The sequence below is a fragment of the Narcine bancroftii genome, chromosome 1, assembly GCF_036971445.1.
Source record: "Narcine bancroftii isolate sNarBan1 chromosome 1, sNarBan1.hap1, whole genome shotgun sequence".
NCBI lineage: Eukaryota > Metazoa > Chordata > Chondrichthyes > Torpediniformes > Narcinidae > Narcine > Narcine bancroftii.
The window spans coordinates 249,361,438-249,389,076 of NC_091469.1; the positions used below are offsets into that span (position 1 = coordinate 249,361,438).

Below are 27,639 nucleotides of genomic sequence, written 5' to 3' on the forward strand. Positions count from 1 at the left end.
CCTCTTGCCCTCCAATCCTCACTCAGCTACAAAGCGTCAGGCCGGAACTCAATGCAGAGGATTATCTATCTGGCCGCAATGATCACTGGGGTCTCCCTTTCCTCTACTGATGATATTTACCAGGAGCATTGCTATAATAGGGATGAGTGAACTTTACAGATTCCCTACCATCCAGCACATTGACCCACCACCATCAAGGAGGAGGTGCAGGTACATCAAAATCAGGACGGCCCGGCTGGGCAATAGCTTCTTCCCCATGGCTGTGAGATTGATACCCTGTATCCTGTTATTTTAATTACTGTAATTCAGTACAAAATATTTATATTTGCATGTATATGATTATTGTGTGCGTGATTAGTGCGTATGTGATTAGTATGTATGTGTGTGATTAGTGTGCACGTGTGTGATTAATGTGTACGTGCATGATTAGTGTGTATGGGCATGATTAGTATGTATGTGTGTGAATAGTGTGTATGTGTGTGATTAGTGCATACATGTGTGATTAGTATGTATGTGCGTGATTAGTGCATGTGTGCGTGATTAGTGTGTACTTGCGTGATTAGTGTGTACATGTGTGATTAGTGCATGTGTGCATGATTAGTGCGTACTTGTGTGATTAGTGTGTACATGTGTGATTAGTGTGTACGTGTGTGATTAGTGCATACGTGCATGATTAATTCATACATGTGTGATTAGTGAGTACATGCGTGATTAGTGTGTATCTGTGTGATTAGTGTGCACGTGTGTGATTAGTGCATATGTGCGTGATTAATTCATACGTGTGTGATTAGTGAGTACATGTATGATTAGTGTGTATGTGTGTGATTAGTGCATACATGAGTTATTTATTCATACGTGTGTGATTAGTGAGTACATGCATGATAAGTGTGTACGTGAGTGATTAATTCATGCGTGCATGATTAGTGTGTCCGTGTGTGATTAGTGCATACATGAGTTATTAATTCATACGTGTGTGATTAGTGTGTACGTGTATAATTAGTGCATATGTGAGTGATTAATTTATACGTGCGTGATAAGTTTGTACGTGTGTGATTAGTGTGTACGTGAGTGATTAATTCATATGTGCATGATTAGTGTGTCCGTGTGTGATTAGTGCATACGTGCGTGATTAATTCATACATGTGTGATTAGTGAGTACGTGCGCGATTGGTGCATACGTGCATGATTAGTGGTCTAGAGAAACATTTAGTTTGATTGTATGTTTTCAGCAGGAGTGGTACACTTGGTGTAGTGGTCAGCGTCACACTGTTGCAGGGCCAGCGATCGGGACTGGGTTCGAATCCCACGCTGTCTGTACATTCTCCCTGTGTCTGCGTGGGTTTTCTCCGGGGGCTCTGGGTACCTCCCATCATTCAAAACATTCTGCAGGATTGTAGGTTAATTGGGCAGCATGGGCTCGTGTGCTGAAATAGCCTGTTACCATGCTTTCCGCCTAAATTTTAAAAACACTAAGCTTGAACTTGAGTTAAACAGGCATCTGAATAACAAGGTGGGGTGAGGGGTAATGAAGTGGAGGGAGGAAGGGACAGGGAAAGGAGCACAGACCAACAGGGAAGAGGTCGTAGGTTCCCACACACCTTCCTCCTCCTCTGACACCTGACGATGTGCCAAGACCCAACACGTTAGTCACCCTTTAATTCATGTGGACGCGGCATATCCTATTGAGTTTCTCCTGCACGTTTGTGTTTGAAAGTCGAACTTGAAATATCCCATCCACACTCTTCCCACCTGGCCAATCTCTCAGTTCTGGTCGCCTAATTATAGGAAGGATATAAACAGAGTGGAGAGAGTGCAGAGAAGGTTTACCAGAATGTTGCCTGGGTTTAAGCATCTGGAGTATGGGGAGAGATTGGACACATTGGGTCTTTATTCTTTGGAGCGTAGAAGGTTGAGAGGGGATTTGATAGAAGTATTTAAGATTATGAAAGGGATAGACAGAATGCATGTGGATAGACTATTTCCGTTAAGAGGAGGAAAGTTTAAAACAAGAGGACATGAGTTAAGAATTAAGGGGCAGAGGTTTAGAGGTAACATGAGGGGGAACTTCTTTACTCAGAGAGTGGTAGCTGTGTGGAATGATCTTCCGGGAGAAATAGTGGCGGCGGAGTCAATTGTATTATTTAAGAAAAGGTTGGACAGGTATATGGATGAGAAGAAGATGGAGGGTTATGGGCATTGTGCAGGGAGGTGGGACTAGAAAGGGGTGTTTGGTTCGGTGCGGACTAGAAGGGCCTAATGGCCTGTTTCCGTGCTGTAATTGTTTTATATATATATATATATATATATATATATTATATATATTATGTTATGTTATCCTTTTTAAATTAAAAAAATTTTTTAGACATACAGGACAGTAACAGGCCATTTCGGCCCACAAGTCCATGCCACCCAATTAACCTACAAGCCCGGTACATTTTGAATGGTGGGAGGTAACTGGAGCCCCCAAGGAAATCCACGCAGACACAGGGAGAATGTACAAACTCCTTACAGACAGCGCGGGACTTTAACCCCGGTCTGGACCTGATCACTGGCACTGTAAAGGTGTTGCATTTGCACTGTCTGAACTAATGAGTTTACCAAAACATTCAACTCCTTCCCACCCCACTGAGGATGGGTGGGGCAGGGAAGGGCACCATTTGAGCCCCAGAACTCCATGACCTTGCACTGAGCAGATGCCGTCTCTCCCTGTATGCGGTGACCACCCCAGATTGTTTGTCCATCAAAGGGCAAGGTGTGCTCCCTGCCCTTGGGAACCAACTGCTGAGAAGGGTGGTCCCCAGCACCTGATCTGGTCCCTTTAGAGGCTGGCGGGCAAGGTGGCTGCAGCATGGCCAGGTGCAGGCAGCTGTGAAGTGTTGTGGGAGGATTCCTGCTGAGGGAATCGGAGCCCACAAACAGGGCTGGTGTGCTGGAAGGGCCTGACACCATGTCCCAATCAAGTAGTTCCAGGGAGGTGCTGACACAAACTGTGGCTGTGAGTCTCTGCTTCCGCCTTCCAGCACATTCACCGGCAGACAACGCCGGGAAATTTCAGCAGCTCATGCAGCCTCAGTGAGGAAACAGCTGTGTACTCAAAACGTTAACGCTGTTCCTCTCTCCACAGAGGCTGCCTGCCCTGCTGAGGGCTGACAGTCTCTGCTTTTTGGAGCAGGTTTTCAGCAGCTGCTGGTGTAGTTGGGATTTTTCTGTACCTGAGACAGTCGGGTGAGTGGGTGATGGGTGTTTACCGAGGAACGTGCGGAGGGGGTGCTGAGTAATGGGTAGTTTTGAGTGACAGACTTGGTGATGGGTGTTCCTGGGTTACTGGTTTGTCTGGATGAGGGATGTTCCCGGATGGGATGAGGGTTAGGGTTAGGTGGGAGATGTTTTCACTGAGGGGTGGTACAAGGTGGGGAATGTTCTCAGGTGGGGGGGTAGACCCACCAGCAGGTATTCTCGGCTGTGGGGGAGGAGGTGTGGGTGTTACCAGGTGAGTGATACCGGGTGAGTGGCATTGCTGACAGGTTGGAATTTCTGGTGAGTCTCTGCGACTCATACTCACGGGCTATCTCCCTGATGGTGACAGGCTGGGCCAAAGCTGCTGCCCCACTCACACCTGCCACATTCACCGCTCTGACCCGGAATCGGAGCCTCTCTCCCGTGGCAAGGCTGGAGATAAGGATGGAGTTACGGTCGGTTAAACCTTGCTGGGCTGGTATCCACTCATGCTCTGGGGTGAATGGGGAGAGAGTGGAAGAGACAGGGAGAGGGAGCGAGGGAAAGGGAAAGAGGGAGGAAGGGAGAGAAGGGAGATTCAGAGGGAGAGTGGCAGAGAGGGAGGGAGAGGGGTAGGGGAGATGGTGAGTGGTAGAGAGGCGGAAGGAGGTGGAAGTATAGGGGGAGTGAGAGGGAGGTGGGTGGGGAGGGGGGAGGAGAGAGATACACAGTTATTCAGAATCTGGCCCTTCATCTCATCACCTCACAGTGCCATCTTGGTCCTCTCCAATTGGCCAACCTTTGGTCTATATCCTCCTCCAGCTGCTCTCGCAAGTGCCAGACCACATGTATCTTAACTTGCTGATTGGATCCGATTCTACCTCCCCTCTGGCAATGTTCCAGATGTTAACCACTTTCTTAATAACTTGGTAGCAGTGAGAGTTCCTCGGAATTCACTTAACTAGTGACTATCTTGGACTCATTTGTCAGGAAGATGCAAAAGCAACTGCACTTCCTGAGAAGACTGAGGTGGGCAGGGTCACCAGCCCCCATCAGGTCAACCTTCTACAGGAGGTCTATCGAGAGCGTCCTGGCCGGTGGTATGGTTCCTATCGAGGTCAATTCTCAGGACTATAAGAGCAGCAGAGTGAATCAATGGGTCTTCCTCCTCCCCATCAACCTAATCAACCAGGATCATTGTCTGAAGAGGGTGTGCAAAATCACTGAGGATCCCTTCCATCCCACCCACAGCATCTTTCAACCATTCTCATCAGGAAAGAGAGACAGGTCACAAGGAGGTAGGTTCTTTTTCACATTCTACTTGGTTGATGTAAGACAGTGAAATCCTTTTGGAATAGATTTAAGGAACTTTTAGAAGTTACTTTCAAAGTTAAACTTTCATTAGATCCTTCAATTAAAATTAAATAGTTACAAATTGCATTTTTGAGATTGACTTTGGCTAGAAAATGTTTGGCAATTACTAGGAAAAATGAGACTGATTTGAGTATTCAGAGATGGGATTTGGAAATGAGATCTTGTATTCTGTTGGAGAAGAAAACATATAATTTACATGATAATTATCTTTGTTATAGTAAAACCTGGAGCCTGAATTTGGATTATATGGGGTTGAATTATTAAACGTTAGTAGTGTTGATCCAAACCATGGGAATTAATTGAAGAATTTTATATTGTTTGATCTCCTCCTTCTTTCTTCTTTAATTTTGGGGGTAGATTAGAGGGGGGGTGGATTAGGGGAGGGGGGGAATTGTGGGGGTTTAGTTTATTTTATATATATAAACATATCATGTATGTATTTTGTCCTTTTTAAGTTGTATCCATTATTGTATGTTTAACATATCCATCATGATTTAATAAATACAATTTTCAAAAAAAACTGGAAAGAGATACAGGAGTAACAGGGCCTGTACCAGCAGGCTAGGAAACATCTTCTACCCCCAGACCAAGAGCTCTCACACTAACCCTTGAGACTCAACTTATTTATTTAAACATTATTTTTTTTTAAATCTGTATATTTGTCCTCTGGACGTATTGCTTGCCTGCACGTGTGCTAGGTCTGGTTGTATGTCTGCATGTTTTTGCACTGAGGACTTGATAACGCGGCTTGGTTGGGTTGTACTTGGACAATCAGATGAAGATAAACATGAAATTGAGCACTCACCTGGGATGTGCTCTCACACGGTAGCATGGTATAATGTGTTTGGAATTATGTGAATCCGCGTGGAAGGTAGCCCAATTATGTGCAGTACCAACTCCGCTTGACAATGCTGAACTACAATCCTCCACTAGTATGGCAGGAAAACAGAAAGAGAGAGAAAGAGAGGACAGCGAGCGAGAGGAGGGAAGGAAGGGAGGGGGATAGGTTTGTGAGTGTGTGTGCACATCTAATGTGAATCCACCCACTTGACAATGAGTGGCCCACATCCAATGTTCCTGCCTTTTAATTTGACAGGTAGTTAGGTACCAACTTACACACTTGCACACTTCTGATGGGCAGGCCTGTCCACAGAGCCTTTGTAATAATTGGCAGTTTGTTTGCTCATAAACCAGGACCTTACTGAACACCAGACTATTAGAGTGTTCAAGCAGTGCTGTAGCGACATGAGTGTGCCCTGTTCACCAGGGAATACACACTGCGTCTTCCTTGTGGAGTGTGTGTGTGTGTGTGTGTGTGTGTGTGTGTGTGTGTGTGTGTGTGTAGAGCAGGCAGGCTGAGTTTGCCGGACATACCTCCATCCTTGCAGTACTCCACCAGGTACCCGTCCAGTCCTGCTGCCCCGATCCTCTCTGGAGGTCTCCACTTCAGGCTGATGGTGGTGTCTGTCACGTCCTCCACGGTCAGGATGGTGGGTTCACTGGTGGGAGCTATGGAGATGAGCAGAGCAGACTATGTGAGACCACCACCTCTCACTCATGAATGCAAACCACCCCAACCCGAAGACAGGCAGAGGGAGCCACTGGTTACTAGCGACACACATAGAGACAGGCGGAGGGAGAAGCCTGTCACTGTAGATCCACACCCAGAGACAGGCAGAGAGAGAAACCTGTCACTGTAGATCCACACCCAGAGACAGACAGATGGAGAAACCTGTCACTGTAGATCCACACCCAGAGACAGGTGGAAGGAGAAATCTGTCACTGTAGATCCACACCCAGAGACAGGTGGAAGGAGAAATCTGTCACTGTAGATCCACACCCAGAGACAGGCGGCGGGGGGGGGGGGGGGGGGGGTGAAATCTGTCACTGTAGATCCACACCCAGAGACAGGCGGAATGAGTAATCTGTCACTGTAGATCCATACCCATAGATAAACGGAATGAGAAACATGTCACTATAGATCTACACGCAGAGACAGGCAGTGCGGTGGGGGTGGGGTGGGGGGGAACCAGTCACTGTAGATCCACACCCAGAGACAGGCGAGGGGAGAAACCTGTAACTATAGATCCATACCCAGAGACAGGTGGGGGTGGAGTGGGAGAGAAACATGTCACTATACATCTACACCCAGAGACAGGCAGAGGGAGTAACCTGTCACTGTAGATCCATACCCAGAGACAGGCAGTGGGAGTAACCTTTCACTGTAGATCCACACCCTGAGACAGGCAGGGGGAGAAACCTGTCACGGTAGATCCACACCCAGAGACAGGCAGAGGGAGAAACTTGTCACTGTAGGTCCACATGCAAAGACAGGCGGGGGGGGGGGGGGGTGGGGGAGAAACCTGTAACTGTAGATCTACACCCAGAGATACGAGGAGGTAGTAACCTGTCACTGTAGATCCATAGCCAGAGACAGACGGAATGAGAAACATGTCATTGTAGATCTACACACAGTAATAGGTGTGGTAGGGGTGGAGGGAGAATTCATCACTGTAGAGACAGATGGAGGGAGAAACTTGTCACTGTAGACCCACACCCAGAGACAGATGGAGAGAGAAATCTGTCACTGTAGATTCACATCCAGAGACAGGCAGAGGGAGAAACTTGTCACTGTAGACCCACACCCAGAGACAGATGGAGAGAGAAATCTGTCACTGTAGATCCACACCCAGAGACAGGCGGAGGGAGAAACTTGTCACTGTAGATCCACACCCAGAGACAGGTGGAGGGAGAAATCTGTCACTGTGAACCAGATATAGAGGGACAAGGCCCTTGTGTCAATAGTCACTGTAACAGGTAGATTTGCTGCCTCCTTGCTCCAGATCCAATCCCCACCTTCTGGCACTCTTTGTGTGGATTTTGCATGCTTCTCTGAGACTGCTACCCCAGGGCACTCTGGCTGCCTCCCGCATCCAAAGGGCATGCAAGTGGGTGGAGTGTTCATTGGCTGCTGTAAACTGCCCATGTGTGGGTGTGGAAGTTAAACTGGGTGGAGGGGTTGGGAATATGGGGGAGTAACATGGGACAGGTGGATTAGTGCAAAGGAATTGACATGGCCTCAATGGGCCAAAGGGCCTGAGACAGTTGATAGATTGGCTCCCTGGGCTGGGTGTCACTTGGTGGAGACTCCTACCTGCTCCCCGGGCATACTCACCAATGGGAGTGAAGGATTCAGAGGGACGGCTGGGCCGGGACATGCCGATGGCGTTCACAGCGTATACCCTCATCTCATAGGGAACTCCTTCAATCATCTGCCTGGCTTCGTAGGTTGTCTCCTTCCACAGGTCAAAGTTCAACCTCATCCAGCGATAGCTCTTCTTCTTCTTGCGTTCCAGCACGTAACCTGTCATTGAAGGTGGGGGGGGGGGGGTGTTGGTGGGGGTGGAGAGAGAGGGGGAGAGGTGAAGAGTGCGAGGGTGAGAGAGGTGGGAGAGAGTGGGGGGAGAAAGAGGGCAAGTGGGGAGTGAGGGAGAGGTGGGAGGGGGGAGAAAGGGGGAGAGGGCAAGAGGGGGAGAGAATAAAGTAGAGAGGTGGGAGAATGAGGCAAAAAGAATGATGGAGAGAGGTGGGAGAGAGTGGGAGAAGAGGGGAGAGAGATGGAAGTGGGAGAGAGAGAGGAGAGGTGGGAGAGGGAGGTGGAGGAAAGAGGGGAGAATGAGGGAGTGAGAGAGGTGGGGTATGGGGTAGAAAGTGGGGGAGAGGAGGAGCAATATGAGGGGGAGAGTGAGGAGAGGGGAGGTGGAGGAAGAGAATATGTATGAGAGAGAGAGTGGGGAGAGAGGGGATGGAGATGGGAGGGGGAGAGAGGGGGAAGGGAAGAGGAGGGAGGAAGGGGAGAGGGGGGAAGGGAGTGGATAGAAGGGGAAGTGGAGAGGGAGGGTAATAGTGTAAGAGAGGGGTTGATAGGGAGGGGAGAGAGGATGGGAAGAGAGCAGGAGAGAAAATAGGAGGGTAGAGAGGAGAGTGGGTGTTGAGGGGGAGAGAGTTGTGAGGGAGGAAGGAGGGCAAAGGGAGAGGGAGGAAAGAAAATGGAGGAGAAAACAAGGAGAGGGGAGAGAATGGGATGAAGGTGGAAGGTATGGAGAGAGAAAGGGAGAGAGGGTGGAGACAGAGTGGTGGAGAAGGAGCAGTGGCAGAGTGGGAGGGGAGAGAGAGAGAGAAAGAGTAGGGGAAGAGAGGGGAAAAGGGAAGAGATGGAGGGGGAAGATGGAGGGTATGGGATGGGCAGGGACAAGAGAGAGGCAAAGGCGAGAGAGGAAGCAGGGAGAGGGGGGTGAGAGGATGGGAAGAAAGGGAGGGGAGAGAGAGGGAAGAGATAGAGAGGGAAGAGATAGAGAGGGGAAGAGAGATGAGGGACGAGTGTGGAGGAGGAAGTGGGTGAGAGTGGGGAAGAGGGATGAGGAAGGTAGAGTGGGAGAGGAAGGGCAGATAGAGGGGGAGTGAGAGGGGGAGTGAGGGAAGAGGGAGGAAAGAGAGGGAAGGTGGAAGGAGGGAAAGGGAAAGAGGATAGAGGAGAGAGAGAGGAAGCATGATAGAAAGCGTGGGGGGGAGAGAAGGAGAAGACGAGAGATCAGGTTGGGGTGGGAAGAGAGATGGGGAGTTGTGAGAGAGAGACAGATGGAGGGAGCAGAGAGAGAATCAGGATTTATTGTCATGAACAAGTCATGAAATTCGATGTTTTGTGGCAGCATCACAGTGTAAACATTCATATTATAACCACCTTACAACAATAAATATAAAAATTAATAGAGCACAAAAAGTAGGGCAGTGTCTGTGGTTCATTGATTATTCAGGAATCTGATGGCATTGGGGAGGAAGCTGTCCTTGTGCCGCTGAGAGCTCGTGTTTAGACTCCTGTTCCTCTTCCCTGATGATAGTTGAGTGAAGGGTCTTTGAGGATAGAGGCTGCTATTATAAACACCGGCTCATGTAGATGTCCTCGATGGAGTGAAGTCTGGTGCCTGTGATGTTGCAGGCCTAAGAGTTGGTGCCTCCATACCAGGCAGTGATTCAACCAGCCAAAATGTTCTCCATGGTAAACCTAGAGAGGTTTACGAGTATTTTCAGTGACAAACTGAATCTCCTTAGACACCTCACAATGTATAACTGCTGACGAGCCTTCTTAGTGATTACATTAACGTGGAGGCTTCAGGACAGATCGTCGGAGATGTTGACACCCAGGAATTTGAAGTTCTTGACCCTCTCCACTACTGAGCTCTCATTGAGGACTGGGGCATGTTCCCCTGATGACTTCCTCCTGAACTCCATAATCAGCTCCTTGGGTTTTGCTGACGTTGAGCGCAAGGTTGTTGATGTGACACCATTCAATGAGCTGATCTATCTCCCTCCTGTCGCTTCCTCATTTCTGTTTGTGATTCTACCGACACCTGTGATGTCATCAGCAAATGTGGATAGTATTGGAATTGTACCTGGCTACACCGTCATGGGTGTATAATGGGTAGAGCAGTGGGCTAAGCATACATCCTTTGGGATGCATCTGTGTTGATGATCAATGAGGAGGAAACATTGTTCCCAGAATACTGATTGGTATTCCGATGAGAAAGTCAAGGATCCAGTTGGAGAGGGGAGGTACAGAGACGTTGAGGCAGCCAACACGACTCTTCTTGGGGACCGGGATGATTGATGCCCTTTTGAAGCTGGTGGGAACCTCTGACTGGAGCAAAGACAGGTGGAAAATGTCCGTGAACACTCCAGCCAGTTGGTTTGCACAGATTTTCAGTACCCTGCCAGGTACGCCGTCAAGGCATGACGCCTTCCGAGGGTTCACCCTCTTGAATGATGTTCAGACATTGCCCTCAGAGACAGAGATCAAAGGGTGTTCAGCATTTTCAGGGATTCTAGTCAGCACTATTTGGTTCTTATCAAAGCGGAGGGTGGTTGAGTGGGAGGAATAGAGTAGGAGAGATGGGTCAGCATGGCAGGAAATAGAGGTAGGGTGAGAGAGAGGGAGGGAAGAGGAAGGAGAGAAAGTGGGAAAGAGGAAGTGATGGGGAGGTGGGAGGATGACATAGAGAGGGGAGAGGATGAGGGAGGGGGAGAGAGAGAGGAGTAGAGGGAGGGGGAACTGGAAGCAGGGAGAGGGAGGGGGAGGTAAGCAGGAGATAGAGTGGGAGAGAGGGGTTGTGAGGAGGAGAGGGGGAGAGAAAGAATAGGCAGAGAGGGGCCGAGAGAGAGGGGAGAGGGAAGGGAAGGGGGAGTTGGAAGTGGGAGAGGGAGAGGGAGGGGAAAAGGAAGGGGGTGAAAGTGTTAGGGGCATAGTGAGGGGGGAGAGAGTGATGTGGAGAGAGAATGAGTTGAAGGCAGAACGAGGCAAGGAAGTGGAGAGAGGAAGGTGAGACAGCAGGGACAGATGTGGTAGAGGGAGGGTGGGCAGACGGGGAGCAGAAGAAGAGGGGGCAGAGGGAGATAGAGAGGGAGACATAAGGGAAAGTGAGGGGAGAGAAGGGAGTGAGGGAGGGGCCAGAGTGGGAGAAGAATGCACAGAGGGGAGAGCATGGAGGAGAATGTGGAGAAGATAAGAGGAGAGAAGGGAGAGCGGGCGAGAAGAAGGGGTGATGAGGGAAGGAAGATGAGAAAGGTTGGGCTGTGCACTCCAACCCTATCCAGGATCCCTAACACAGCTCCTTACCCAGCACCGGCTGTCCTCCGTCGCACACTGGTGGGTCCCATTGTATCGTGCAGCTGTCTTCCCCAACGCTGAGAACCCTCGGGGCTTCTGGTGGGTTGGGAACATCTGGGAAGACAAAGGAGAAGGTGAGAGGTGGGGATGTGGGGCACGGGTGAACAGTGGGGGTGAAGGGCAGAGTGGGCAGGTGCTGGGCATGAGTACCAGGTAGGGGAGCCTGATCCTGTGCAGCAACAGTGCTGGAGTGAGGTGAGGGATAAGCTGCTGAGGTTTGCCTAGTGATTAGGCACCATCACTCCTCACTGACAAAGCAGCTCCATTTGAGATGAACTGCCACCTTCCAACCCCCACAAATGATCTGCCCTCTGGATCTCCCACACAACCTTCAAATTTACCAAGGGTGAAACAAAGGGTAATAGTTCAGTTCATTTAGAGACAGGGCACGGTAACAGGCCATTCCACGAGCCCACACCCATGTGACCAAATAACCATTAACCCTGACCGTCTTTGGAACGCGGGAGAAAACCCACTTTGGTCACAGGGAGGGCAAACAAATACCTTACTGACAGCACCAGATCCGAACCCAGGCCACTGGCTTTGTGATAGAGATGTGCTAAACCCCGAGGTTAACCGCGCAGCTCTTTGACCATGGAAATGTTCAGAGTGACCCGGAGTAGGGCTAGGCGTCAGAACGTCTAATTGGGGGGCATTAGATAACTGCGAGGGGCACAATCTGATGTGAGAAAACTCGCTCAGCAGGGGGGGTTGGGTGCCTTCCTACCATGACCACCTCCATGTAACAGACAAACACGCTGCTTATATCATGTGGAGAGTTGTGACGCGAGTGCTGTGGGTCAAGGTCACGATACCTCATTTTGGGTGGGGGCAATGGCCGCGAGCAGGTGGGGGGGTTCTCAATACTTCATTTGGTTTGGGGAAATGCCCACGATTAACCCCCACTTTAGCGCTGGCCCTGGCCTGGAGTGAGGTCACACCCAAGGTTCATGGCTCCTGATAGACTGGAGTCTCTTCCATGGGAGTGGGAGCCAGCAACTGCAGGTAAACCGGGAGAAATGCGATGTTCGCACACACACACACACACACACACACACACACACACACACACACACACACACACACACCTACTACACAAACAAATGCACCCCACTACACACACATGCACCCCAAGTACACACACACACAGACACACAAGCACCCTTACTAAACACACACACACAAGCACCCCTTCTACACATGCACACACACAGCTCTACTACACACGCTCACACACGCACCCCTGCAAAACACACACACACACGCACACCTACTACACATGCACACACATGCACCCCTACTACACACACACACAACACATGCACCCCTACTACACACGCACACACATGCACCCCTACTACACATGCACACACATGCACACCTACTAAACACACACACACACCCCTTCTATACATACACATGCACCCCTGCTATACAAACACACACGCACCCCAACTACACACATACATTCACCCATACTAAACACACACACACATCCCTACTACACACACACACACATCCCTATTACACACGCCTACTTCACACACACTCACCCCTACTACACACACCTATTACACACACACACACGCACCCCTACTACACACACACATGCACCCATACTAAACACACACACACACACATCCCTACTACACACACACACACCCCTACTACACACGCCTACTTCACACACACACACCCCTACTACACACACCTATTACACACACACACGCACCCCTACTACACACACACACACATGCACCCCTACTACAGATGCACACACATGCACACCTACTAAGCACATACACACCCCTTCTACATATACACATGCACCCCTGCTATACACACACACATACGCACCCCAACTACACACACACATGCACCCATACGAAACACACACACATATCCCTACTACACACACACACACGCACCCCCTACTACACACGCCTACTTCACACACACACGCACCCCTACTACACACGCCTACTACACACACACACCCCTACTACACACACACACACATACACACATACACCCTACTACACACCCATACTACATACACACACATGCACCCATACTACACACGCCTACTACACACACACACACACACACACCTACTACACACACACCTACTACACACACACACACACATATATACATGCACCCCTACTACACTCCCCTACTACACACACTCATGCACACCTACTGAACACACACACCCCTTCTACACATACACATGCACCCCTGCTATATGCACACACACACACCCCAACTACACACACACATGCACCCATACTAAACACACACACATCCCTACTACACACACACATGCACCCCTACTACACACACCTACTTCACACACACACGCACCCCTACTACACATGCCTACTACACACACACACATGCACCCCTACTATGCACACACATGCACCCCTACTATACACACACACACGCACCCCTACTACTACACACACACACACACACACCCCTACTACACCACACACACACACACACACACACACACACACACACACACACACACACACACAAACACACATGAACCCTACTGCATACGGACACACATGCACCCCTACTACACATGCACACACACGCACCCCTACTAAACACACACACACACACCCCTAGTACACACACAGACACACAAGAACCCTTACTAAACACACACACACAAGCAACCCTACTACACATGCACTCACACACCCCTACTACACACGCTCACACACGCACCCCTGCTAAACACACACACACACCTACTACACATGCACACACATGCACCCCCTACTACACATGCACACACATGCACACCTACTACACACACACACACGCACACCTACTACACACACACACATGCACCCCTACTACACATGCACACACTTGCACACCTACTAAGCACACACACACCCCTTCTACATATACACATGCACCCCTGCTATACACACACACATACGCACCCCAACTACGCACACACATGCACCCATACTAAACTCTCACACACATCCCTACTACACACACACACACGCACCCCTACTACACACACCTACTTCACACACACTCCCCTACTACACATGCCTACTACACACACACACACACCCCTACTACACACACACACATACACACATGCACCCTACTACACACCCATACTACATACACACACTTGCACCCCTACTACACACAAATACACATGCACCCCTACTACACACGCACACACATGCACCTCTACTGCACATGCACACACATGCACACCAACTAAACACACACACACCCCTTCTACACATACACATGCACCCCTGCTATACACACACACACACCCCAACTACACACACACTTGCACCCATACTAAACACACACACACATCCCTACTACACACACACACGCACCCCTACTACACACACACACATACACACATGCACCCTACTACACACCCATACTACATACACACACTTGCACCCCTACTACACACACACACACACGCACCCCTACTACAGACTCACACACATGCACCCCTACTACACATGCACACACATGCACACCTACTGAACACACACACACCCCTTCTACACATACACATGCACCCCTGCTATACACACACACACACATGCATCCCAACTACACACACACACATGCACCCATACTAAACACACACACATCCCTACTACACACACACGCACCCCTACTACACATGCCTACTTCACACACACACGCACCCCTACTACAGACTCACACACATGCACCCCTACTACACATGCACACACATGCACACCTACTGAACACACACACACCCCTTCTACACATACACATGCACCCCTGCTATACGCACACACACATGCATCCCAACTACACACACACACATGCACCCATACTAAACACACACACATCCCTACTACACACACACGCACCCCTACTATACACGCCTACTTCACACACACATGCAACCCTACTACACTCCCCTACTACACACACACATGCACCCCTGCTATATGCACACACACTCGCACCCCAACTACACACACACATGCACCCATACTAAACACACACACATCCCTACTACACACACACACGCACCCCTACTACACATGCACTCCTACTATGCACACACATGCACCCCTACTACACACACACACCCCTACTACACACACACACACCCCTAATACACACACACCTGCACCCCTATTACACACACACATGCACCCCAACTATACACACACACCCCTACTACACACACACCCTACTACACACTCACGCACCCCTACTACACACACAAACGCACCCCTACTACACACCACTACTACTCACACATGCACTCCTACAACACACGCACACGCACACACACACACGCACCCCTACTGCACACCCCTACTGCTCACACACACACACACCCACGCACCCCTACTACACACACACCCCAACTACACACACACATGCACCCATACTAAACACACACACATCCCTACTACACACACACACATGCACCCCTACTACACACACCTACATCACACACACACGCACCCCTACTACACATGCCTACTACACACACACACATGCACCCCTACTATGCACACACATGCACCCCTACTATACACACACACACACGCACCCCTACTACTACACACACACACACACACGCACCCCTACTACACACACACACACACACACACACACACACACACACACACCTACTACACAAACAAATGCACCCCACTACACACACATGCACCCCAAGTACACACACACACAGACACACAAGCACCCTTACTAAACACACACACACAAGCACCCCTTCTACACATGCACACACACAGCTCTACTACACACGCTCACACACGCACCCCTGCAAAACACACACACACACGCACACCTACTACACATGCACACACATGCACCCCTACTACACACACACACATACACATGCACCCCTACTACACACGCACACACATGCACCCCTACTACACATGCACACACATGCACACCTACTAAACACACACACACACCCCTTCTATACATACACATGCACCCCTGCTATACAAACACACACGCACCCCAACTACACACATACATTCACCCATACTAAACACACACACACATCCCTACTACACACACACACACATCCCTATTACACACGCCTACTTCACACACACTCACCCCTACTACACACACCTATTACACACACACACACGCACCCCTACTACACACACACATGCACCCATACTAAACACACACACACACACATCCCTACTACACACACACACACCCCTACTACACACGCCTACTTCACACACACACCCCTACTACACACACCTATTACACACACACACGCACCCCTACTACACACACACACACATGCACCCCTACTACAGATGCACACACATGCACACCTACTAAGCACATACACACCCCTTCTACATATACACATGCACCCCTGCTATACACACACACATACGCACCCCAACTACACACACACATGCACCCATACGAAACACACACACATATCCCTACTACACACACACACACGCACCCCCTACTACACACGCCTACTTCACACACACACGCACCCCTACTACACACGCCTACTACACACACACACCCCTACTACACACACACACACATACACACATACACCCTACTACACACCCATACTACATACACACACATGCACCCATACTACACACGCCTACTACACACACACACACACACACACACCTACTACACACACACCTACTACACACACACACACACATATATACATGCACCCCTACTACACTCCCCTACTACACACACTCATGCACACCTACTGAACACACACACCCCTTCTACACATACACATGCACCCCTGCTATATGCACACACACACACCCCAACTACACACACACATGCACCCATACTAAACACACACACATCCCTACTACACACACACATGCACCCCTACTACACACACCTACTTCACACACACACGCACCCCTACTACACATGCCTACTACACACACACACATGCACCCCTACTATGCACACACATGCACCCCTACTATACACACACACACGCACCCCTACTACTACACACACACACACACACACCCCTACTACACCACACACACACACACACACACACACACACACACACACACACACACCTACTACACAAACAAATGCACCCCACTACACACACATGCACCCCAAGTACACACACACACAGACACACAAGCACCCTTACTAAACACACACACACAAGCACCCCTTCTACACATGCACACACACAGCTCTACTACACACGCTCACAACGCACCCCTGCAAAACACACACACACACGCACACCTACTACACATGCACACACATGCACCCCTACTACACACACACACATACACATGCACCCCTACTACACACGCACACACATGCACCCCTACTACACATGCACACACATGCACACCTACTAAACACACACACACACCCCTTCTATACATACACATGCACCCCTGCTATACAAACACACACGCACCCCAACTACACACATACATTCACCCATACTAAACACACACACACATCCCTACTACACACACACACACATCCCTATTACACACGCCTACTTCACACACACTCACCCCTACTACACACACCTATTACACACACACACACGCACCCCTACTACACACACACATGCACCCATACTAAACACACACACACACACATCCCTACTACACACACACACACCCCTACTACACACGCCTACTTCACACACACACACCCCTACTACACACACCTATTACACACACACACGCACCCCTACTACACACACACACACATGCACCCCTACTACAGATGCACACACATGCACACCTACTAAGCACATACACACCCCTTCTACATATACACATGCACCCCTGCTATACACACACACATACGCACCCCAACTACACACACACATGCACCCATACGAAACACACACACATATCCCTACTACACACACACACACGCACCCCCTACTACACACATACATTCACCCATACTAAACACACACACACATCCCTACTACACACACACACACATCCCTATTACACACGCCTACTTCACACACACTCACCCCTACTACACACACCTATTACACACACACACACGCACCCCTACTACACACACACATGCACCCATACTAAACACACACACACACACATCCCTACTACACACACACACACCCCTACTACACACGCCTACTTCACACACACACACCCCTACTACACACACCTATTACACACACACACGCACCCCTACTACACACACACACACATGCACCCCTACTACAGATGCACACACATGCACACCTACTAAGCACATACACACCCCTTCTACATATACACATGCACCCCTGCTATACACACACACATACGCACCCCAACTACACACACACATGCACCCATACGAAACACACACACATATCCCTACTACACACACACACACGCACCCCCTACTACACACGCCTACTTCACACACACACGCACCCCTACTACACACGCCTACTACACACACACACCCCTACTACACACACACACACATACACACATACACCCTACTACACACCCATACTACATACACACACATGCACCCATACTACACACGCCTACTACACACACACACACACACACACCTACTACACACACACCTACTACACACACACACACACATATATACATGCACCCCTACTACACTCCCCTACTACACACACTCATGCACACCTACTGAACACACACACCCCTTCTACACATACACATGCACCCCTGCTATATGCACACACACACACCCCAACTACACACACACATGCACCCATACTAAACACACACACATCCCTACTACACACACACATGCACCCCTACTACACACACCTACTTCACACACACACGCACCCCTACTACACATGCCTACTACACACACACACATGCACCCCTACTATGCACACACATGCACCCCTACTATACACACACACACGCACCCCTACTACTACACACACACACACACACACCCCTACTACACCACACACACACACACACACACACACACACACACACACACACACACACAAACACACATGAACCCTACTGCATACGGACACACATGCACCCCTACTACACATGCACACACACGCACCCCTACTAAACACACACACACACACCCCTAGTACACACACAGACACACAAGAACCCTTACTAAACACACACACACAAGCAACCCTACTACACATGCACTCACACACCCCTACTACACACGCTCACACACGCACCCCTGCTAAACACACACACACACCTACTACACATGCACACACATGCACCCCCTACTACACATGCACACACATGCACACCTACTACACACACACACACGCACACCTACTACACACACACACATGCACCCCTACTACACATGCACACACTTGCACACCTACTAAGCACACACACACCCCTTCTACATATACACATGCACCCCTGCTATACACACACACATACGCACCCCAACTACGCACACACATGCACCCATACTAAACTCTCACACACATCCCTACTACACACACACACACGCACCCCTACTACACACACCTACTTCACACACACTCCCCTACTACACATGCCTACTACACACACACACACACCCCTACTACACACACACACATACACACATGCACCCTACTACACACCCATACTACATACACACACTTGCACCCCTACTACACACAAATACACATGCACCCCTACTACACACGCACACACATGCACCTCTACTGCACATGCACACACATGCACACCAACTAAACACACACACACCCCTTCTACACATACACATGCACCCCTGCTATACACACACACACACCCCAACTACACACACACTTGCACCCATACTAAACACACACACACATCCCTACTACACACACACACGCACCCCTACTACACACACACACATACACACATGCACCCTACTACACACCCATACTACATACACACACTTGCACCCCTACTACACACACACACACACGCACCCCTACTACAGACTCACACACATGCACCCCTACTACACATGCACACACATGCACACCTACTGAACACACACACACCCCTTCTACACATACACATGCACCCCTGCTATACACACACACACACATGCATCCCAACTACACACACACACATGCACCCATACTAAACACACACACATCCCTACTACACACACACGCACCCCTACTACACATGCCTACTTCACACACACACGCACCCCTACTACAGACTCACACACATGCACCCCTACTACACATGCACACACATGCACACCTACTGAACACACACACACCCCTTCTACACATACACATGCACCCCTGCTATACGCACACACACATGCATCCCAACTACACACACACACATGCACCCATACTAAACACACACACATCCCTACTACACACACACGCACCCCTACTATACACGCCTACTTCACACACACATGCAACCCTACTACACTCCCCTACTACACACACACATGCACCCCTGCTATATGCACACACACTCGCACCCCAACTACACACACACATGCACCCATACTAAACACACACACATCCCTACTACACACACACACGCACCCCTACTACACATGCACTCCTACTATGTACACACATGCACCCCTACTACACACACACACCCCTACTACACACACACACACCCCTAATACACACACACCTGCACCCCTATTACACACACACATGCACCCCAACTATACACACACACCCCTACTACACACACACCCTACTACACACTCACGCACCCCTACTACACACACAAACGCACCCCTACTACACACCACTACTACTCACACATGCACTCCTACAACACACGCACACGCTCACACACACACGCACCCCTACTGCACACCCCTACTGCTCACACACACACACACCCACGCACCCCTACTACACACACACCCCAACTACACACACACATGCACCCATACTAAACACACACACATCCCTACTACACACACACACATGCACCCCTACTACACACACCTACATCACACACACACGCACCCCTACTACACATGCCTACTACACACACACACATGCACCCCTACTATGCACACACATGCACCCCTACTATACACACACACACACGCACCCCTACTACTACACACACACACACACACGCACCCCTACTACACACACACACACACACACACACACACACACACACACACACACACACGCACACACACACACGCGCGCGCACACACACACACACACACACACGCACACAAACACACATGAACCATACTGCACACGGACACACATGCACCCCTACTACACATGCACACACACGCACCCCTACTAAATACACACACACCCCTAGTACACACACAGACACACAAGCACCCTTACTAACCACACACACACAAGCAACCCTACTACACATGCACTCACACACCCCTACTACACACGCTCACACACGCACCCCTGCTAAACACACACACACACCTACTACACATGCACACACATGCACCCCCTACTACACATGCACTCACACACCCCTACTACACATGCTCACACACGCACCCCTGCTAAACACACACACACACCTACTACACATGCACACACATGCACCCCCTACTACACATGCACACACATGCACACCTACTACACACACACACACACACGCACACCTACTACACACACACACATGCACCCCTACTACACATGCACACACATGCACACCTACTAAGCACACTCACACACCCCTTCTACATATACACATGCACCTCTGCTATACACACACACATACGCACCCCAACTACGCACACACATGCACCCATACTAAACTCACACACACATCCCTACTACACACACACACACACGCACCCCTACTACACACACCTACTTCACACACACTCCCCTACTACACATGCCTACTACACACACACACGCACACGTACTACACACACATACACATGCACCCCTACTACACATGCACACACATGCACCTCTACTGCACATGCACACACATGCACACCAACTAAACACACACACACCCTTTCTACACATACATATGCACCCCTACTACACACACACACACACTCATACATACATGCAACCCTACTACACTCCCCTACTACACACACACATGCACCTCTACTACACACTCACACATGCGCACCCCTACTACACACATATGCACCCCTACTACCCATGCACACACGTGCACACCAACTGAACACACACACACACCCCTTCTACACATACACATGCACCCCTGCTGTATGCACACACACACCCACCCCAACTACACACACACATGCACCCATACTAAACACACACACACATCCCTACTACACACACACACGCACCCCTACTACACATGCCTACTTCACACACACATGCACCCCTACTACACATGCCTACTACACACACACATGCACTCCTACTATGCACACACATGCACCCCTACTACACACACACACACACCCCTACTACACACACACACCCCTACTACACACACACACACCCCTAATACACACACACCTGCACCCCTATTACACACACACATGCATCCCAACTATACACACACACCCCTACTACACACACACCCTACTACACACTCACGCACCCCTACTACACACCCCTACTACACACACACGCACCCCTACTACACACCACTACTACACACACATGCACTCCTACAACACACGCACACACACACACACACGCGCACCCCTACTGCACACCCCTACTGCACACACACACACCCACGCACCCCTACTACACACCACTACTACACACACATGCACTCCTACAACACACGCACACACACACACACACGCGCACCCCTACTGCACACCCCTACTGCACACACACACACCCACGCACCCCTACTACACACACATGCACCCCTATTACACACACACACAAACGCTTGCCTACTACACTCCCCTACTACACACACACACACATACACCCCTACTACACACATACATTCGCACCCCTACTACACACCCTTACTACACACACACACACACACACATACACCCCTACTTCACACACACATACACCCTTACTTCACACACACACACACACACCTACTACACACCCTTACTACACACACACACATGCACCCCTATTGCACACACACATCCATGTACCCCTACTACACACGCACACATGCACTCCTACTACACACCCCTACTACAGACACACATGCACCCCTACTACACACACATGCACTCCTACTACACGCGCACACACACACACACGCACCCCTACTGCACACACATGCACCCCTACTACACACACACACACACACACGCTTGCCTACTACACTCCCCTACTACACACACACCCATGCACCCCTGCTATACGCACACACACATGCATCCCAACTACACACACACACATGCACCCATACTAAACACACACACATCCCTACTACACACACACGCACCCCTACTATACACGCCTACTTCACACACACATGCAACCCTACTACACTCCCCTACTACACACACACATGCACCCCTGCTATATGCACACACACTCGCACCCCAACTACACACACACATGCACCCATACTAAACACACACACATCCCTACTACACACACACACGCACCCCTACTACACATGCACTCCTACTATGCACACACATGCACCCCTACTACACACACACACCCCTACTACACACACACACACCCCTAATACACACACACCTGCACCCCTATTACACACACACATGCACCCCAACTATACACACACACCCCTACTACACACACACCCTACTACACACTCACGCACCCCTACTACACACACAAACGCACCCCTACTACACACCACTACTACTCACACATGCACTCCTACAACACACACACACGCACACACACACACGCACCCCTACTGCACACCCCTACTGCTCACACACACACACACCCACGCACCCCTACTACACACACACCCCAACTACACACACACATGCACCCATACTAAACACACACACATCCCTACTACACACACACACACACATGCACCCCTACTACACACACCTACTTCACACACACACGCACCCCTACTACACATGCCTACTACACACACACACATGCACCCCTACTATGCACACACATGCACCCCTACTATACACACACACACACGCACCCCTACTACTACACACACACACACACGCACCCCTACTACTACACACACACACACACACACACACGCACACACACACACACGCACACACACACACACACACACACACACACACAAACACACATGAACCATACTGCACACGGACACACATGCACCCCTACTACACATGCACACACACGCACCCCTACTAAATACACACACACCCCTAGTACACACACACAGACACACAAGCACCCTTACTAACCACACACACACAAGCAACCCTACTACACATGCACTCACACACCCCTACTACACACGCTCACACACGCACCCCTGCTAAACACACACACACACCTACTACACATGCACACACATGCACCCCCTACTACACATGCACACACATGCACACCTACTACACACACACACACACGCACACCTACTACACACACACACATGCACCCCTACTACACATGCACACACATGCACACCTACTAAGCACACTCACACACCCCTTCTACATATACACATGCACCCCTGCTATACACACACACATACGCACCCCAACTACGCACACACATGCACCCATACTAAACTCACACACACATCCCTACTACACACACACACACACACACGCACCCCTACTACACACACCTACTTCACACACACTCCCCTACTACACATGCCGACTACACACACACACGCACACGCACACGTACTACACACACATACACATGCACCCCTACTACACATGCACACACATGCACCTCTACTGCACATGCACACACATGCACACCAACTAAACACACACACACCCTTTCTACACATACACATGCACCCCTACTACACACACACACACACTCATACATACATGCAACCCTACTACACTCCCCTACTACACACACACATGCACCTCTACTACACACTCACACATGCGCACCCCTACTACACACATATGCACCCCTACTACCCATGCACACACATGCACACCAACTGAACACACACACACACCCCTTCTACACATACACATGCACCCCTGCTGTATGCACACACACACCCACCCCAACTACACACACACATGCACCCATACTAAACACACACACATCCCTACTACACACACACACGCACCCCTACTACACATGCCTACTTAACACACACATGCACCCCTACTACACATGCCTACTACACACACACATGCACTCCTACTATGCACACACATGCACCCCTACTACACACACACACACACACCCCTACTACTACACACACACACCCCTACTACACACACACACACCCCTAATACACACACACCTGCACCCCTATTACACACACACATGCATCCCAACTATACACACACACCCCTACTACACACACACACTACTACACACTCACGCACCCCTACTACACACCCCTACTACACACACACGCACCCCTATTACACACCACTACTACACACACATGCACTCCTACAACACACGCACACACACACACACACACGCGCACCCCTACTGCACACCCCTACTGCACACACACACACCCACGCACCCCTACTACACACACATGCACCCCTATTACACACACACACAAACGCTTGCCTACTACACTCCCCTACTACACACACACACATACACCCCTACTACACACATACATTCGCACCCCTACTACACACCCTTACTACACACACACACACACACACATACACCCCTACTTCACACACACATACACCCTTACTTCACACACACACACACACACCTACTACACACCCTTACTACACACACACACATGCACCCCTATTGCACACACACATCCATGTACCCCTACTACACACGCACACATGCACTCCTACTACACACCCCTACTACAGACACACATGCACCCCTACTACACACACATGCACTCCTACTACACGCGCACACACACACACACGCACCCCTACTGCACACACATGCACCCCTACTACACACACACACACACGCTTGCCTACTACACTCCCCTACTACACACACACCCATGCACCCCTACTACACACGCACACATGCACTCCTACTACACACCCCTACTACAGACACACATGCACCCCTACTACACACACACATGCACCCCTACTACACACACACGCACTCCTACTACACACACACCCATGCACCCCTACTACACACGCACACATGCACTCCTACTACACACCCCTACTACAGACACACATGCACCCCTCTCTACACACACACATGCACCCCTACTACACACACACGCGCACCCCTACTACACACACACGCGCACCCCTACTACACACACACCCTACTACACACACACACGCACCCCTACTACACACACATGCATGCACACACGCACCCCTACTATACACACACACACCCCTACTACACACACACATACACACACACACACACACCCCTACTGCACACACAAACACACACACGCGCGCGCTCCCCTACTACTACTACTACTACTACAACACACACACACACACTCACACACACACACACACACACACACACACACACACACACACTCACACACACACACACACACACACACACACACACACACACACACACACACACACACACACACACACCCCACGCAAGGGTCTCTGGTCAGAAGCTTGAGGGAAGGGTTAGCAAATGCTAACACGAGTGACAGATGACCCTACATCTGTAACTACCACAGAAATTCATCCATGTGAGATGCTATGACAAGAGAGGCCAAAGTCAGCTTGGTTTCCTTAAGGCAGGGGTGGGCACCCTTTTAATTTTTAATTTAGACACACAGCACCATCACAGGCCATTTCAGCCCACAAATCTGTGCTGCCCAATTAACCTGCATCCTACTTAAGGATTAAAGGAAAATCTTGCCTGGTAAATGTACTGCAATTTTTTGAGGAAACCACAAGCAGACGAGACAAAGGAGAATGCAATGGGTGTTATTTTGTTTTTAGTCCGTGCCGGCCAATTTACATCCCATTAACCTACACCCCTGATACGTTTTGAAGGGTGGGAGGAAACAGGAGGCCTTGGTGGGGGAAAAACCCACGCAGAAACAGGGAGAACGTCCAAGCTCCTTACAGAGTGCGCAGGAATTGAATCCTGGTGCGGTCCTGATTGCTGGCGCTGATAGTTAAATATTTGGATTTTTGACAAGGAGGTTCACATGAGGCTGTGTGAGAAGAAGAGAGCCCATAGA

The 27,639-nt window shown here is 50.0% G+C and overlaps 1 protein-coding gene across 1 annotated transcript in view; it reads right to left on the reverse strand.

Annotated features, from left to right (window-relative positions):
* Positions 1–27,639, reverse strand: part of LOC138740976 (myosin-binding protein C, cardiac-type-like) — a 337,578-nt gene that overhangs the window by 23,411 nt on the left and 286,528 nt on the right. Inside the window, exons 17-20 of the mRNA XM_069894359.1 lie at positions 11,261–11,365; positions 7,766–7,954; positions 5,965–6,099; positions 3,563–3,730 (exon numbers count right to left, since the gene is read on the reverse strand). Coding sequence (XP_069750460.1) covers positions 3,563–3,730; positions 5,965–6,099; positions 7,766–7,954; positions 11,261–11,365 — 597 coding nt within the window. The remainder of the gene's footprint in view (positions 1–3,562; positions 3,731–5,964; positions 6,100–7,765; positions 7,955–11,260; positions 11,366–27,639) is intronic.